General features: G+C 44.8%; 1 protein-coding gene across 2 annotated transcripts in view; it reads right to left on the reverse strand.

Moving 5' to 3' along the window:
- The window catches only part of DISC1 (DISC1 scaffold protein), a 388,216-nt gene that overhangs the window by 218,618 nt on the left and 152,672 nt on the right, over nt 1-16,926 (reverse strand). The window contains exons 7-8 of one of the 2 annotated variants that reach the window (XM_065919846.1): nt 5,002-5,056; nt 584-686 (exon numbers count right to left, since the gene is read on the reverse strand). In XM_065919846.1, the coding sequence (XP_065775918.1) occupies nt 584-686; nt 5,002-5,056 (158 nt within the window). The remainder of the gene's footprint in view (nt 1-583; nt 687-5,001; nt 5,057-16,926) is intronic. The other variant, XM_065919847.1, reaches the window with a different exon arrangement.

The raw sequence follows: 16,926 nt of genomic DNA on the forward strand, positions 1-16,926 counted from the left end.
TCTGTAGAAACCCTGACTAGGTTTCTACAAGGCATCCAAGGATTACAAGGCATCCAGATTACATCTAGTCTCTAAATCCTTAAACAGAAACTGGTAATGCAAACTACACAAAGAGCTATTTTATATAATGTGTGCTCGTGCATTTTTAAGAGTCTTACCCATCCCGTATAGGACTACCCTGGGTCAGTGGTAAAAACTCCGCCTGCAATGCAGGAGATGCTGGTTCAATCCCTGGGTTGGGAAGATCCTCTGGAGAAAGAAATGGTAACCCACTCCAGTCTTCTTGCCTGGAGAATCCCATGGACAGAGGAGCCTGGCAGGCTACAGTCTATGGGGTCACAAGAGTTGGACCCAGCTTAGCAACTAAAAACTAACAACCCATCCCTTATAAAGAAGCCATGCTGCCCATCTATTCCATGAGTTTCAGTGAGACTCCCCGCAAAGGCTCTGAGTTGTCAAGTGACAGGTAGAATGCTACACAACATTCAGGTACAGGTAGACTGTTAATCCAGAACAAGACAGGGGTGTGGTGGTTGTCATCACTCACTCCAACTGTCTCCACGTCCCCTCTGTCCCCAGGTACCTGAGATGGCAAGCATTTTGGCTTCAAACAACGCTGGCAGTTGGGTTTCAATATCGTTAACCTTCTTTCTGAGGGCACTGCAGAGTCTTTCACTCATACACACCTAGAAGGAGAGAGACAGCCATGAACCATCATTTACTCAGGCAGAGATGAGAGGGCGACAGGGCACCAGCCAGATTCCTGGGTTTCTAAGTAGCAAAGGGGTGATACAGAATAACTGCAGGAGAGTTCTTAAAAAACAAGCAATGCATGAAGGAAGGAAGGAAGGACGGAAGGAAGAAGAGAGGAAGGGAAGGAGGCAGGGAGGAAGAGAGGAGGGAGGAGGGAGGGAAGAGGGAGGAAGGGGAGGAGGGAGGGAGGAGGGAGGGAAGAGGGAGGGAGGAGGGGAAGGAGGAGGAGGAGGGAGGAGGGGGAGGAAGGGAAGAAGTGAGGGAAGGAGGAGGAGGGAGGGAGGAGGGGGAGGAAGAGAAGAAGGGAGGGAAGAAGGAGGGGAAGGAGGGAGGAGAGAGGGAGGAGGGGGAGGAGGAGGAGGGAGGGAGGAGGGGGAGGGAAGGAAGAAACAGATGAGCTCCCACAACCGGACACAGCCACCAGTAAGTAAGCAGAGCCCTCTGCCTGCCCCTCCCCAGGCCTCTGCGTGTTGACACCCTCCTCGAGTGGCTCCGCTGGTCCCTGGGGGCACAGCCCACAGGGCTCTGCCTTGGGAAGAAGGGCCGTGTGGCTCACCCACGAAACAGAACCACTGCTTGGCCCTCCCTCCCGGGCCGCCTGCCCCTGCAGGGTGTCTGTCGGTACCGCCCTGTCCAGCTGACACTCTGTCATTCTCCCTTCATTTTCCTCTTGTATCTCTGGGGACCACACACGCTATGGGAGCAGGGATTTCATTCTGTGTCTGGCACACAGTAGGCAGGAATAAACGGTGCACAGACGTTGCGATCAAGGGCTTATTTGAAAAATAGACAAGTAGATCTCAGGAAAGTTTGCAGGTTTTAGCATTTCACTTCCTACATCTTTCTTGATCTTTAAAAAATAGCAAAAATCTTAAATCTCACTTTGTTTTTCCAGATTTTTTAGGCTATTTTGTATTTGTTGAAACTAAAATACAACATTTTGTTTCTTTTATTTAAAGCAAAAACCTTGTATTCAAATGCTATCTATACTGAGATTAATGAACTACCTAAAAAAACCTCCAGTTCAACAAAAGCACAGAGCATGGCTGAATAACAATGAATACACACGTGAAGACATCTGGGGGATCCACAAAGGATGTTACTTAGAAGCACCCCTCTTTTCTTGCCAAAAACCTAACATTCCATTCAAGAAATAAAAACCCAGGTGGGTTCACAGAGCCCAGAGAAAATATAAAATTTAGTCTCCCCAGAAGTTTCCAGCTCATGCTAGATATTATCACCTTGTAGTGCTTTGCTGACCTCAGACTTCAACTGAGATTCTTTCTAAAATCAACACAAACCTCACCCACCCCATCTAAAATAGTACACCCTTGCCCTCATGGCCTTCAGCATGTTCCTTTCCATTAAGCAGCTGTAATCTCCCAAACCTCTTTATAAAACTCTTTTTATAAATCTCTTTATAAAAATCTCTGGATGAAGGTACAGTGTAAAGGCTTCTACCCCAAACCCCCACCAGCAGAGGTGAGCAACCACTGTCCAAAGCCATCAATTTGGAGACACCCTCTCAATGGTCCTGAGATTCATCACAGTGTCAGGACCAGAAGTTAAAGGAAGTTGTTCTGACATCCGCACAAGCACTGTCTCCTGGACTCCATGCTGATGACAGGAACGCCCCCTCCCCTTGGTCAAAAGCATGTCACCAGAGGTCCCAGGACATTTCTGTCAACTCGATTACCCCAGTCATGATTGCTGCATCTCACCCAAGTACGTCCAGTATTTCTGATTTTAGCTCACAGTCTCTGTTAACCATAATTGGGTCAGTTTCTCTTTTATTGAGCGAGCTGTCACTATTAATATGAAACAACCTCTAAATCTTCTTATTAAATTGCAATGTACATTCTTTCCGGCACTGCTGAATGTAATCTAATATCTACCAACCTCCGGATACCCCATTTATTTCCAACACTTTCTTCCATCTCATTTATCCCCTAATTACCTTTGGTTTGGGTAACCCATAAGAGTCAAAAAATGTAATGAGTGGAAGGCAGGTGCCAGCTCTCTTTGAGGAAGGAGTTGAAAGAATATCAGATTATTGTGTCTAATACACTGAAGAAAGAAAAGTGGGCCAAGCTGTGACTTTTACTTCAAGGTCACCAGTCAATCAAGCTCAGAGTAGACAGAACGTTGTTGCGTGCGACTGAGCAGCTTTAATTCTCTGTAGACTAATATATGGCCTTCATACACACACACATTCATGTATGTGCACATGTACACACCCACCTATATACACAAACACACATGCCTGCAGGCATGCATGCCCCAGAAAATTTGCATCTCCTTTTTTATTTCCAAATAAAATTAGACCCTAAGGAACCCATTATCAAATGGAGTTTTTCCATTTCCATTTTAAAATCATAGGCATGCATTCGTTAATTTTATGGAAAAGCAAGGGAATTGTAATTTTTTCGTAAATGTTTTAGAGAAAAGATACAAACAAAGCAAAAGACTTTTGGCATTTGGGCAAATCATAGCAGCTGGAGACGATCAACAAAACCCAGTGTCGTGTGCATGTGTGTATGTGTGTGTGTGCATGATATAAGATGCCATAGAAAACACACACATACAAACACCATCTGTGTTACAGATTATGCACACCTACATCCTCCCTGTTGGGATCCAGACTCATCTGTGTTACACACACAGTGTGTGTGTTTATCTGATGCTCAATAAACCCAAACCCAAGAGTCCTTCCACGTTTTAATTCTACACAGAAATTAGGATGTACTTATAAATGGCATAGTTTCTAGCAGGAAGTACAAGAGGTACTTCGACCGCCTCCCCATCCAGGAAGCTTTGGCCCCACCTCACCTCCCCAGTAGCTCCACTGGAGGTCACAGAAGTGGATGGACAGGAATGTCAATGGGGACATCACCGTCACTGATAAGGCAGAAATCCAGGTGTGCTGTCTAGGATCCGCTCTTGCTTCCTATAACAAAACTGGTAAACCAAGCCAGTGTCCTTGACCCAGTTGGGCCGGGGACAAGGTGCCAGCAACACTCAGCCTGGGAGCCTGAAATAAAGCCCTTTCCCAAGTTCTGCATGTGGCTTCAGGTCCCCTGCCGGCCCCGGCCACCTGAGTCTCCTCCTGCCCTTCTGCTCTGGGTGAGCATTCTGGGGTGGATCTTTGGGAAGGCAGGGCAGGTGGGCATCAAGCGTTCTGGGGTCCAAGGCTCAGTCCTCACAGGAGGCTCTCTTTCGATGTGGGGCAGAACTGCCCATCAAACTGCTGCTGTGCGGTCTTTAGCAAAATCATATAAAGTTTTTTTCAAAAGTGAACTAGACACAAAAGCCAGGAAAAGGACCAGAGCCAGTGTGGACATTTTTTGCCAAGAATACATCCACCTTCTTGGCTCTGCTGGGGTCTACACACCCCCACAGGTCTTCCTGCTCTCTTCCCTAGAGACAGAGAATAAGATCTTCCCTCCAGGCCAGAGGGCTCTTGGCTGCTTTGCTCCCTGCTCAGAATCCTGCCCTTTGTGTATTTCACCCATCTTATACCCACCCTGGTTCCCAGACCCAACACAAATCATTAATGATTCAGACCTAGTTCTCTGCCTGCCTCCCCTCTAACAATAATTCACAGGGTAATTGATCCTGCTTCAGAGTTTGTCAATAACTTCGTGGGGAGTAACTATCTCTCTGGAGGAGGGTTTTGTTTCGTAACTGTGGTTATCCTCACTGACCGCACACTGACTATTTAAGTGAATTGACTGTGTGGCTCCCAGGGAATAATGTTGGGTCCTCTATCTCTATACAAACGAAGGTCCTGACACGAAGTGTAAATGGCAGGTAAGATAGGCAAAATGATTTCGAAATCAACTTAACTTTAAAAAACAAAACAAAACAAAAAGAACAAGCACCTACTGTACCATTTCCATCTGTTTGTGAAAAACCTGAACCCAGCCCTTCTGGAAGGGAATGTAATCAACTTATCAGATTACACCCATCCTAGAAACCTTTTTAAGCAAAGACATTTGATTGTGCACAGCAGTAATCATGTTTCCTTTCCCGGAGGCCAAGCCCATTGATGCCTAGGGACCGCAGTCAGAACATCCACCAGAGGAGCAGCCCTTGGCCCTGGCTCGTTGGCTGGCCCATCACTTAGCCTGTAGAATGGTTTTGCCAAGTCTATATTTTGTCCAGAGCCCAGGTGATCTGTGACATGAAATTACATCAAAAGAAAACTTCAGCAACTTCTTTAGAAAGTGGGCATAGAAAGGTACTTACCTTAGCAGTGATTTCTTTAAGTGACAAGCTGAGGGACTTTATCCTTTCCTGGAGGCTAGAAGAATTGAAAAGAGGACATTGGTCTTGGTAAAAGCTCAGTCCTACCACATGTCACAAGACGGCAAAACAGTGAAACTTCCATCAGCCCAACGGCTGAAGAAGAACAGTAGGCAAGAAGATGCCAAATTGGTTCCATTTGACTGGAACTACTATGTTTCTAGGAAGCTGAGTTTTCCCTCCCTAATTACGCTCTGCCTAGGCTGGTATTAAAATCTGTTATCATTCCCATAATGCACATCTACTGACTGAGTGAACAACTCAGATGTGTTTCTGGCAGCAAAAGATTAAATTACATTCCTACAAGTACCTTCCAAGAAGAATGGTCTATCCAGGGTAGTCTCACAGGCAGGTGATCCAATATAAGCTATTTGGGTTAATAATCCAATCAATATGTTCCAAGCATCTTATGGGTTTAGCAGGGAGAAGACACATATATTTAAAGTATCTAAAATAGAATTCTCTGCTCTTTAGGCTTTTCCCTGATTCTTTTTCACTCCTTAGCACTATGCATCTTGACATATTTATTTACTCATGTAATTTCTTTCTCCCCTCTTTGGAATAAGAGTTCCACAATTGGAGCAACTGCCTGCGTCCTCCTGTGTCCATTTCTGTATCCTTGGTGTTCAAGATACTTCCTGGAGCTTCTAGGTGGATCGGTCAATATCTACAGAATGATCAAATGAATGAATGAAACTAACTTGCAGGCTTTATTTCCATCACTGTTATCACTGTTATCTACGGGAGAAAAAGTACAAAGGAGCCACAAAGAGTCGGACATGACTGAGCTCACACACACATGATAACCAACGGAGAAAGATGGGGAGGAAGGGGCAATTATGAATTATGAAGGGGATTAACATATACACACTAGTATATATAAAATAGGTAAACAAGGACCTACTGTATAGCACAGTGAACTAGACTCAATATCTCAATATACAGGAAAAGAATTTGAAAAAAGATATACATATATATGTGCATGTGTGTGCAAGTCATTCAGTCGCGTCTGGCCCTTTGCAACCCCGTGGACTGTAGCCCACCAGGCTCCTCTGTCCACAGGATTCTCCAGGCAAGAATACTGGAGTACAGGGGATCTTCCCAACCCAGGATCAAACCCGCATCTCTTATATCTTCTGTGTTTGCAGGAGGATTCTTTACCACTGGCACCAGCTGGGAAGCCATATATACACGTACATAACTGAGTCACTTTGGGGTACACCTGAGACTAACACATTGTATAATAAATCAACTACACTTCATTTTTTTAAATAAGTTAATTTAAAGTAATAATAAAAGTATCTTATACATAGGTTTTCCCAGCCACATACAAAGCATAGTTCATGCATCAACAATTAAGACAGAATTTAGCTGACCAGGATGGCAGTGCCTTTAGCTCATGCCCAACGGGTCAAGCACCATCCTTCCAGGGTTTCACACATTCTTTGGTCTTGGCTCAGTCTTGGCCCTGTCCCAGAAAGAAGATTAGTCTCCTCTAAAATACTGATGTTAAAGCAGGGAGGCAGTGAGGCAGATAATTGAATGCATTGTTTTATATTTGATTTGATTTATATTTAATTTATTTAATTTATGCTATATTACTTTTTGCAGTAGATTTACCTTCCTAATTATGTTTTGCTCAGGCTAATATTAGCATTAGTTGCATCCCTGGGGTACACACAGATGGAAGCAATAGGGGGCAGAAGAATATAAATCATCTATACCCCACGCGAGTGATTTTCAAGCTATTTTTAGTAGTAGAGTTCTTTCAAATGAAATTTTACTCAGAATAGTCATATATGCAATAGATAATAGGGTGTCTATTCTGACCGAGATGGGATGTCTGGCCTGGGGTACAAATGAGGTCACACAGACCCCGCACACTGAATATTACCACCATCACCCATGCGTATCATGCACTCAGTCGTGTCCAGCTCTGCAACCCCATGGACTGTGGCCCACCAGGCTCCTCTGTCCATGGGATTCTCCAGACAAGAATACTGGAGTGGGTAGCCATTTCCTCCTCCAGGGGATCTTCCAGGGGTCCCCAAATCATGATTCCAGGAGCAGGAATACAAATTGAAACCACCAAATTAGATGAGTTAAATGTTTATAAATAAGAGTTACATGTACTTCAGTGATTAAAATGAATCCCCACATTTCTTTGAAGCCTGCATATGATTAATGACAAATAAAACTGCTCTCTCAGATCAAATTATGCGGTACCCAGAAAACACACATTGTCTCCACAAATTAGCACATAATGTTTTAACAAACACACCAGACCTAATATACTCAAACGAGTGTCTTCCTGAAAAGCAGCCACCCTAGGAATAATACTGTCAAACATTTATCGAGCTCTTACTATGTACCAGGCACTCTCCCTTGTATTCCTTACCTGGATTAGCCTTTCAAATTCAGATAACTCTATGAAGTAGGTACCATACTATCTACATCTTCAGACAAAAAAACTCCAGGAGCGATTTCAGAAATTTTCCCAGGGTCAGCTAGATGGTAAATGGGAGAATGATAACCCAGGCAGTTTAGCTGTCTGTTCTTCTAACCACTAAACTATGCTCCCTCTTCCAGAAGATGAGTAATCATTTGAGGTATACTGTCACTGTATACACTGGTTTTTAGAATTCTATTTTAGAATGGTGTTGAGTTTACAAGGTGTGTGTGTATTAGTCACTCAGCCACATCTGACTCTTCACAACCCCATGGACTGTAGCCCGCCAGACTCCTCTGTTCATGGGATTTCCCAGATAAGAATATGGGAGTGGGTTGCCATTTCCTTCTCCAGGGGATCTTCCCGACCCAGGGACTGAACCCAGGTCTCCTGCATTGCAGGTAGATTCTATACGGTCGATCGGTCGGAACCACCAGGGAAGCTCTGAATTTACAACACTAAATCATTTATCTGTAAATGGACATTATCCTCTACTCACAAATGGTACTTACATCATCTGACTGAAATTCACCCTCAACACATGAAGCCTCAGAAAAGTTGAGACTATTAAGAAGAATATGCTGCACAGAAAGTACGATGGGGCATCTGGGCTTGAGACTGGTGGTGACAGGAAATTGAGTATACAGGGGTCTGTCGTGGGTTGAGTGTGTGCCCCCAGCACTGATTCATTATATTAGTGTCCTCAGAATGGTGCCTTTTTTGGTGATGGTGTCTTTATAGAGGTGCTCAATTTAAAACGAGGCCATCAGGGTGACCCTAATCCAGTATAACTGGTGTCCTTATGAAGAGGGGAATCCGAACAAAAGAGAGAGAGACACGCAGGGAAGACCACAAATAGAGACACGGGGAGAAGACAATCATGCACAAGCCAAGGAGAGAAGTCTGGCACAGATTCTTGTCTCATAGCCTTAGGAGGAACCAGCACTGCCCACACCTCAATCTCAGACCTCCAGTCTCCAGCCTCCAGCACCGTGTTTAAGCCCCTCAGTCTGCGGGACCGTGTCATGGCAGCTATAGCAAACTAACTCATGTGAAATTTCCATTTTTAATAGTATGATTAATCACATGTGTTATTAAGATCCTACATACTGGTGCTCCAGTTCAGCTCAGTTCAGTTGCTCAGTCGTGTCCAACTCTTTGTGACTCCATGGACTGCAGCACGCCAGGCTTCCCTGCCCACCAACTCCCGGAGCTTACTCAAACTCATGTCCATCGAGTCGGTGATGCCATCCAACCATCTCATCCTCTACCATCCCCTTCTCCTCCTGCCCTCAATCTTTCCCAGCATCAGGGTCTTTTCAAATGAGTCAGTTCTTCACATCAGTGGCCAAAATATTGGAGATTCAGCTTCAGCATCAGTCCTTCCAATGAATATTCAGGACTGATTTCCTTTAGGATTGACTGGTTAGATCTCCTTGCAGTCCAAGGGACTCTCAAGTCTTCTCCAACACCACAGTTCAAAAGCATCAATTCTTCAGCGCTCAGCTTTCTTTAGAATTCAGTTCTCACACCCATACATGACTACTGGAAAAACCATAGCCTTGACTAGACGGACCTTTGTTGGGAAAGTAATGTCTCTGCTTTTTAATGTTGTCTAGGTCGGTCATAGCTTTTCTTCCAAGGAGCAAGCATCTTTTAATTTCACAGCTGCAGTCACCACCTGCAGTGATTTTGGAGCCCAAGAAAATAAAATCTCTCTGTTTCCATTGTTTCCCCATCTGTTTGCCATGAAGTGAAGGGAACGGATGCCATGATCTTGGTTTTCTGAATGTTGAGCTTTAAGCCAACTTTTTCACTCTCCTCTTTCATGTTCATCAAGAGGCTCTTCAGTTTTTCTTCACTTTCTGCCATAAGGGTGGTGATGTTATTGATATTTCCCCCGGCAATCTTGATTCCAGCATGCTCCAGGGTCCAAGGGAAAAAGTCTACTCCGTGTGGGAGCTGCCAGACAAGAGTCACAATGGCCCTTCGGTTTGCTTCAGACTAATAGATGATTTCATTTTCAACTCACCCCAGGGGAAACAGAAAACCTCTCCAGCAATAGACTGTAAACATTCTTGCCTTGTAGTGTAGGCTCTAAGGACAGGTGGCTATAAGAAAATTGTATGCGGCAATGTCTTTGAGTTTTTAAAAACTGATTATGGGGCCTTTGAAGTGGAAGTGGTAGTCACACAGTTGTGTCTGACTCTTTGCGACCCCATGGACTGTAGACCACCACACTCTATCCATGGGATTCTCCAGGCAAGAATACTGTAGTGGGTTGCCATTTCCTTCTCCAGGGTCTTTCCAACCCAGGGATTGAACCTGGGTCTCCTGCATTGCAGGCAGATTCTTTACTATCTGAGCCACCAAGGAAGCCTTTGGGTTAGTATAAAAGCACACAAATGCCTTAGCTTCAGGTTAGGAGTGAAAAGGGGCTCCCTTAAATCCCCTGGAGAAGTGAGTAGCTTCCCACTCCAGTATTCGTGCCTTGAGAATTCCATGGAAGAGAAGCCTGGTGGGCTACAGTCCTTGGAGGCACAAAGGGTCAGACATGACTGAGCGACTCACACTTTCACTTTTTCACAGTAACTACTCTACACAGTACAAGCCAAGACATGGTCAAGGGCCAGAATAAAACATTTTTAGGGAAGACTATCAGCCAGGCAATTCAGATTCAGTGACTCAGGATGAGATACAGTTTGAAGGAAGAGTCCAGCCAGAGGACAAAGTATGCTGAGACCACTGATCTATACCATGGAGTTCCTCCCCTGAAATGCTGCAATGGGCTCTGAACTGGTCCCCTGCTTTTATCCTCACCCCTGACTGTCTATTTTTAATCCTATATCCAGAGTGAGTCTTCTCAGGCACTGCAGTTAAACCCATAAACTCATTCTCTAATGCACTTAGGTAAAGCCCATCTGCGAGGACAAGCATGGCCCTCTCCCATAGCCTCTCTGACCTTCTCTCCTACAACAACCTCCTTCACTTTCTCTGCCTGGCCACAGAGGCCTCCTGATGCTCCTCAAACCAACTGATGCAGACCCCTCTGGCTGGATGCTCTCCTTCCAAGACACAAACCAGACCAGTCCCTCCCACCTTCAAGTCCCTCCTCCAGTCTAAGCACTCTGCCCGCCAGGTGGCCCAAACTGATGGCTGCCTATAAACCTGCACACTTACGTCTTGTCCTTTGTCTTCCCCCACAGCATTCACTACCTACTAACCTACTATGTGATATACTTATTAATTGTGTTTACTGTTGATTTCTATTTATTGTTTATATCTGCTTTCTTCTTGCACTAGTAAGAAAGCTCCACAAGGGCAAGGCTCTTCCATGTAGAAACACCTGGAGCATAGTGGGTAGTGAGTGAATGAGCACAGTCTTGTCTTCTTTCTAAGGACCAGGTGGGGCATTGTGGGAACATCCCCATCTCTATCAGAATGCCCTCAAACCACAGGATGGTGAGAGGCTCCCTCTCTGTTCCACTCCCTCCACTGCCCCAGTGCAAGTGGGGATTAAGGGTGGGTTTCCCAGGTGGTACTAGTGGTAAAGAATACGCCTGCCAATGCAGGAGACCTAAGAGACGTGAGCTCAATCCCTGGGTTGGGAAGATCCCCTGGAGGAGGCCATGGCAACCCACTCCAGTATTCTTGCCTGGAGAATCCTATGGACAGAGGAGATTGGTGGGTTGTAGTCCATGGGGTCACAAAGAGCTGGACACGACTGAAGCAATTTAGCATGCATGTAGGCATGCACGAATGCAATACTGATTTAAGAAATAGTGCAGGACAGTAATGAAATCAGTGAACTCCAGCTCAGGCAGGAAGGTCAGAAAGATCTAATTCATTCAATATAGTCTCTTGAAGAACAGGTCGGGCTACTAAGAGCTCCATCCACATCCAGTTCTTTCCCATGCCACCCTTCCTCCTCACCGGCATTTGAAGACACTGGAGCTTTCCTTTCATTGTTTCAAGGAAAGGGAACCCCTCAGTGGTGGAGAGGTAAAGAATCCACCTGCAGTGTAGGAGATGCAGGAGATAAGGGTGCAATCCCTGGGCCAGAAGATCCCCTGCAGGAAGATATAGCAACCCACTCCAGTATTCCTGCCTGGAAAATCCCGTGAACAGGGGAGCCTGGCGGACTTAGCACACACACACTGCTCCTCACCAGCCTGCTGTGGGTGGAGATTTATGTGAGAGAAAGAAGAGGTTAAAGACATGGTGTCCACGCAGGAAGACCTCCTCTCCTCCTTCTAAACTCCAACTCCTAGAACTCCTGCTCTTTTTGACTTATCTCTTTTGGATGGCTCCTTTTCATAGAACATGTAGGGGTTGAATTGTGTCCCCCTAAAATTCATATATTAAAGTCCCCCCTTGAACCCTCTTACACTGTTGGTGGGAATGCAAACAAGAACAGCCACTATGGAAAACAGTGTGGAGATTTCTTTAAAAACTGGAAATAGAATTGCCATATGACCCAGCAATCCCATTCTTGGGCATACACACTGAGGAAACCAGATCTGAAAGAGACACGTGCACCCCAATGTTCATCGCAGCACTGTTTATAATAGCCAGGACATGGAAGCAACCTAGATGTCCATCAGCAGATGAATGGATAAGGAAGCTGTGGTACATATACACTATGGAATATTACTCAGCCGTTAAAAAGAATTCATTTGAATCAGTTCTAATGAGATGGATGAAACTGGAGCCCATTATACAGAGCGAAGTAAGCCAGAAAGATAAAGAACATTACAGCATACTAACACATATATATGGAATTTAGAAAGATGGTAATGATAACCCTACATGCAAGACAGAAAAAGAGACACAGATGTACAGAACAGACTTTTGGACTCTATGGGAGAAGGCAAGGGTGGGATGATCTGAGAGAATAGCATTGAAACATGTATATTATCAAGTTTGAAACAGATCACCCGTCCAGGTTGGATGCATGAGACAAGTGCTCAGGGCTGGTGCACTGGGATGACCCAGAGGGATGGGATGAGGAGGGAGGTGGGAGGGGGGTTCAGGATGGGGAACACATGTAACTCCATGGCTGATTCATGTCAATGTATGACAAAACCCACTGCAATGTTGTGAAGTAATTAGCCTCCAACTAATAAAAATAAATGAAAAAAAAAAAATAAAGTCCCCCCCTTGTCTCAGCACGTCACTTTACTTGGCGATAAGGTCACTGCAAATGTAATTGGTTAGGATGAGGCTGCTAGGGTGGGCCCCAATCCTATTTAACTGGTGGAGAAATTTTTACTCGGAAACACACATGGACAGAAGACACTGTAAGAAGATGCTGGGAGAAGACGGTCTTCTATAAGCTGAGGAGAGACTTGGAACAGATCTTACCCCCAAAGTTTCAGAAGGAACCAACCCCTCCCCCACCATCACCTTGATCTTGGACCTCTAACCACAATAAATGTCTGTGTGTAAGCCACCCCTGTTCAGCACTTTGTTACTTAATTGTGTCTGACTCTTTGTGACCCCATGGATTGTAGCCCACCAGGCTCCCCTGTCCATTGGATTCTCCAGGCAAGAATACTGGAATGTGTTTCCATGGTCTCCTCCAGGGGATCTTCCCAACCCAGTGATCGACCCTGGGTTTCCTGGATTGCAGGCAGATTCTTTACCATCTGAGCCCCCAGGGCAGCCCAGAGCTCCTTGCTAATCTCCCTTGCTAAAACCTGGAGCTACATCTGGTATCTATCTGGTTACAGAATCCCACACGCTACTCTACTAACAACTATTTATTCCGTTTCTCCAGATGCTATCACTTTGGGAGGCATAACTCAAAAGACTTATGAGAAACTTGAATCTGTACCCTGTCACAGTAATACTTCCCACACCTTTCATGGATCCAGGCATTAGAGGGCTCTGTCTTTATTCTCCTTACTCCCGGAAGAAAATATCTATGGGGCCAAAGGTATTCATACATGCCCACGCAGTGCTGGGGAAGACAGCTGAGACCAGAAGAGCCTTCCCAGAGAGCAATGGATCTGCTTTCTGCCTGGGCCCCCTTTTAAGGTCTCCCTCCCAAGGGTGGGCCACACTGCAGGGATCAAGCAGTGACCACCTGGAAGGTGTGGCTAGCTCTTAGACATGCAGGCCAAGGGTCCCATCAGTGCAGAACAGCTCACAGGATGGGAATATAAGCCAGGTCCTCCTGCTTCCACTGGTCTTCCTGCCCTGGGCCACAGTGAGCGGTAGCCTGGAGGACGCCTCTGTGTTCATGTTCTAGAGAAACCACTTCACACCCATTTCTTCTTCCTCCATTAGTGATACTTTCTCCCACCTCCAGGAAGCCAGCCACGACTGCCGTCAGCACCAGCCTTGGCCATCAGCATTAAACTCACACCCAGGATGCCAAGCATACATCTGCTCCAAAGACAAGCCTTTGAAGGACAAACTCTGCCGCTACTCTTGTCTGACCTCTGATGCACAAGAATATTAATGGCATGCAGAGATTTCCACCACCACCTTAACTTTCTTCAGAATTCTGAATAAGTCCCTTTCTTCTGAGGTTCTCTTTGCTCACCTACAAAGTGAAGAAGTTGGACCAGGTGGTTTCTAAGAACATCCCAGTCCTACCATTCAAGATGCCTTTGCTGTTCTACCATTCAAGATTCTTTTGCTAATGTTATTTTATTTGTAGAGATCTGGAGAATCTAAAAAAAAAAAAAAATACACATCAGGGACTTCCCTGGCAGTCCAGTGTTTAAGATTTTGCCTTCCAATGGAGGGGTGTGGATTCAATCCCAGGTCGGGAGCAAAGATCCCACATGACTCACAGTCAAAAACCCATAACATAAACAACAAAAGCAATATTGTAAACAAAGTCAACAAAGACTTTAAAAGATGGCCTATATAAAAAAAAAAAAATTTAACAATCAGTTATGCAAAGTACCAGACAGCATTAATGACAGAGGCAGAAATATAAGGCCATTTTCACTAAGCAAGACATGAGTGTTTCTGCCCTCAGAACAGAATTGTGCAAAAAGTCTGCTGTCTGCTGGCCTTTGAGCATCCATCTTTCTGCCTCTGCAGATCTGACCATGTCCTGACAAGCTACAGGAGCAGGAATGTCAGCTCAGTCTCCAGTCTTCCCTCTGTCCCGAGCCCATCCCTAGCCCCACCCCTTGTCTTGTTTAGTAAAAACAAGTTTAAGAAGGAGAGACTGTTTTGAAGCAAACTAGAAGTGACATAAAGGGCAAGATGACAGCTGCCCTAGCACAGACACTACTTGGTCTTGAATTAAAATATATATACAGATACAGGAATCCTTGACATTAACAACCTTGCCAATTACTGCTCAGGCCTCTAACCTTCTGTCAGGGGCAAGTGGTGAAGAAAATGACAGCAAAAACAGCTTTAGGAAATGCAGGACTTCATCTACTTGGCTTTTCCCCTTCCTTCGACCCTTCTCTCCTCACAGCTGATAATGTCACATGTCACCAGTGGGACATAGATGGAGCACAGACAACAAAAATGCCAAGAACTCCTTCAGGCTTCAGATGATCTCATAAAGGCACGATGGGACACACAGTCAGCAGAGGTAGGCCACTCTCTGTGGCTGTAAAAGCGATCAAGCTGGTCTCCTGAGACACTTACTCTGAGCAAAGGCTGCATGCAGTGAAGAGAGCTGTTTGCCAACTTCCAGTGCCACTGCAGGCCATCCCTGTCACCTTGGGCATGGCACAGAATCCCTGTCCAGTTCAGCAGCGGGGCAGCCACACACAGGACTGACCCACTCAAAAAGCTAGCTCATGTGTGGGGGACCTTGGCCAGGATGAAGTATAGAAAGATTTTTTTTAATAAGTCATTTCTACAAATAGCCATGCCTATATCAGAGTAAGAAATATTTTCAAGTAACCTGACAAAAATCGGGCACATGAATTTTTAACTAATATGTTTGACGTTTTTCTCTCTAGCTCAAGCAGAAGAGATTAAATAAAAGAACCAAAGCAAAATTGGCCAGAGAAATATTTGGACTTTTGGTCTGTTGATTATTTCTCTGAATGTGGATCACATTAGTGACTCATATCCTTACCAAATATTTCTCTGAACTTCAGGGATCTTAGTCTAAACTTGAAAAAGGATAATTCACTCTACCGCTCTTGAATCTTTGTGGTAAAGTCCAAATTCTCCAACTGACTCAGCAAACTCACACTGAGATGTCAAATGTTATTAGAGCATACACTCTTTTTAATAAAAGACGTCTGTGTCACTCATATGAACGTGAAAAGAGTGAAAGCGTTAGCTGCTCAGTCGCATCCGACTCTTTGTGACCCCGTGGACTGTAGCCCCCCAGGCTCTGTCCATGGGATTCTCCAGGCAAGAATATTGGAATGGGTAGCCATTCCTTTCTCCAGGGAATTTTCTTGACCCAGGGATCAAACCTCGGTCTCCTGGATTGCAGGCAGATTCTTTACTAACTAAACCACCAAGAAACTCATATAAGCACCCCTAAAAGGGATCTAAGAGAGAGACAGAATAAACACAAGGATTTCCAATTTCTTAAAAAAAAACACAAAGACTTCCTGGGGTCGAGGTGCTGATGGAAACATGCTGAGCAGAGGAAAGAGCCCTAATAATGGATTTACTAGATGTGCAGAATTTTCCAGATTAGTTGATATGAATAAAATGGTGCACATAGGCAAGCACGCGTGCACACGTGCATACACACACAGCCTGGCCCCCTGACATCTCTTGCCAATTTCCATCTCCATTGAGAAACTGCCTGACTTTATACAGTCACAGCTTGCACCTAAGTCCATTTCCATCAAGAATCACAGCTTTCTTTCAGCTGCACCATGCAGCATGTGGGATCTTAGTTCTCTGACCAGGGACCAAACCCCTGTCCCCTGCATTGGAAGTGCAGAATCTTAACCACTGGACCACCAGGGAAGCCCCAACCACAGCTTTAGTTTCAACTGATGAATTTGTTATTTGGCTTATCCAAACATTGCAAGTGTTATTTCAACCAACTCTTCCTACTGCCTCTCAAACAATTATATTCCAAATTGAAATTAATGCATGTGCCAAAAACATTTTGACTTAGAGACATTTGTCTGCAAGAGATTTTAGTTGCCCAATAAAGAGAAAAATGAAAGGAGTCACAAAAATGAAGGACCCTATGTCTAGATCATAACTACTCTCCTTTCCACCTCTTCCTCCCAAGTTATTTTAAAGATACCTTTTTATATACAGTAAGAAAATAAATTACTGGTCTCTTATTTTCTGAAGACTGGTAACCAAGATAGTGCCAGACTTCAACTATTGTCATAACCCAAATGTATTTAAATGTTCAAAAAGATTTCTATTCTTGGGCCTCTAGATCTTTTCTTCACAAAATTCCTGTAAGTTCAATCCTTCAAACCCTACAATTTGATCCAGGGGGAATATGA

The sequence above is a fragment of the Muntiacus reevesi genome, chromosome 2 (genome assembly GCF_963930625.1).
Source record: "Muntiacus reevesi chromosome 2, mMunRee1.1, whole genome shotgun sequence".
NCBI classification, from domain to species: Eukaryota; Metazoa; Chordata; class Mammalia; order Artiodactyla; family Cervidae; genus Muntiacus; species Muntiacus reevesi.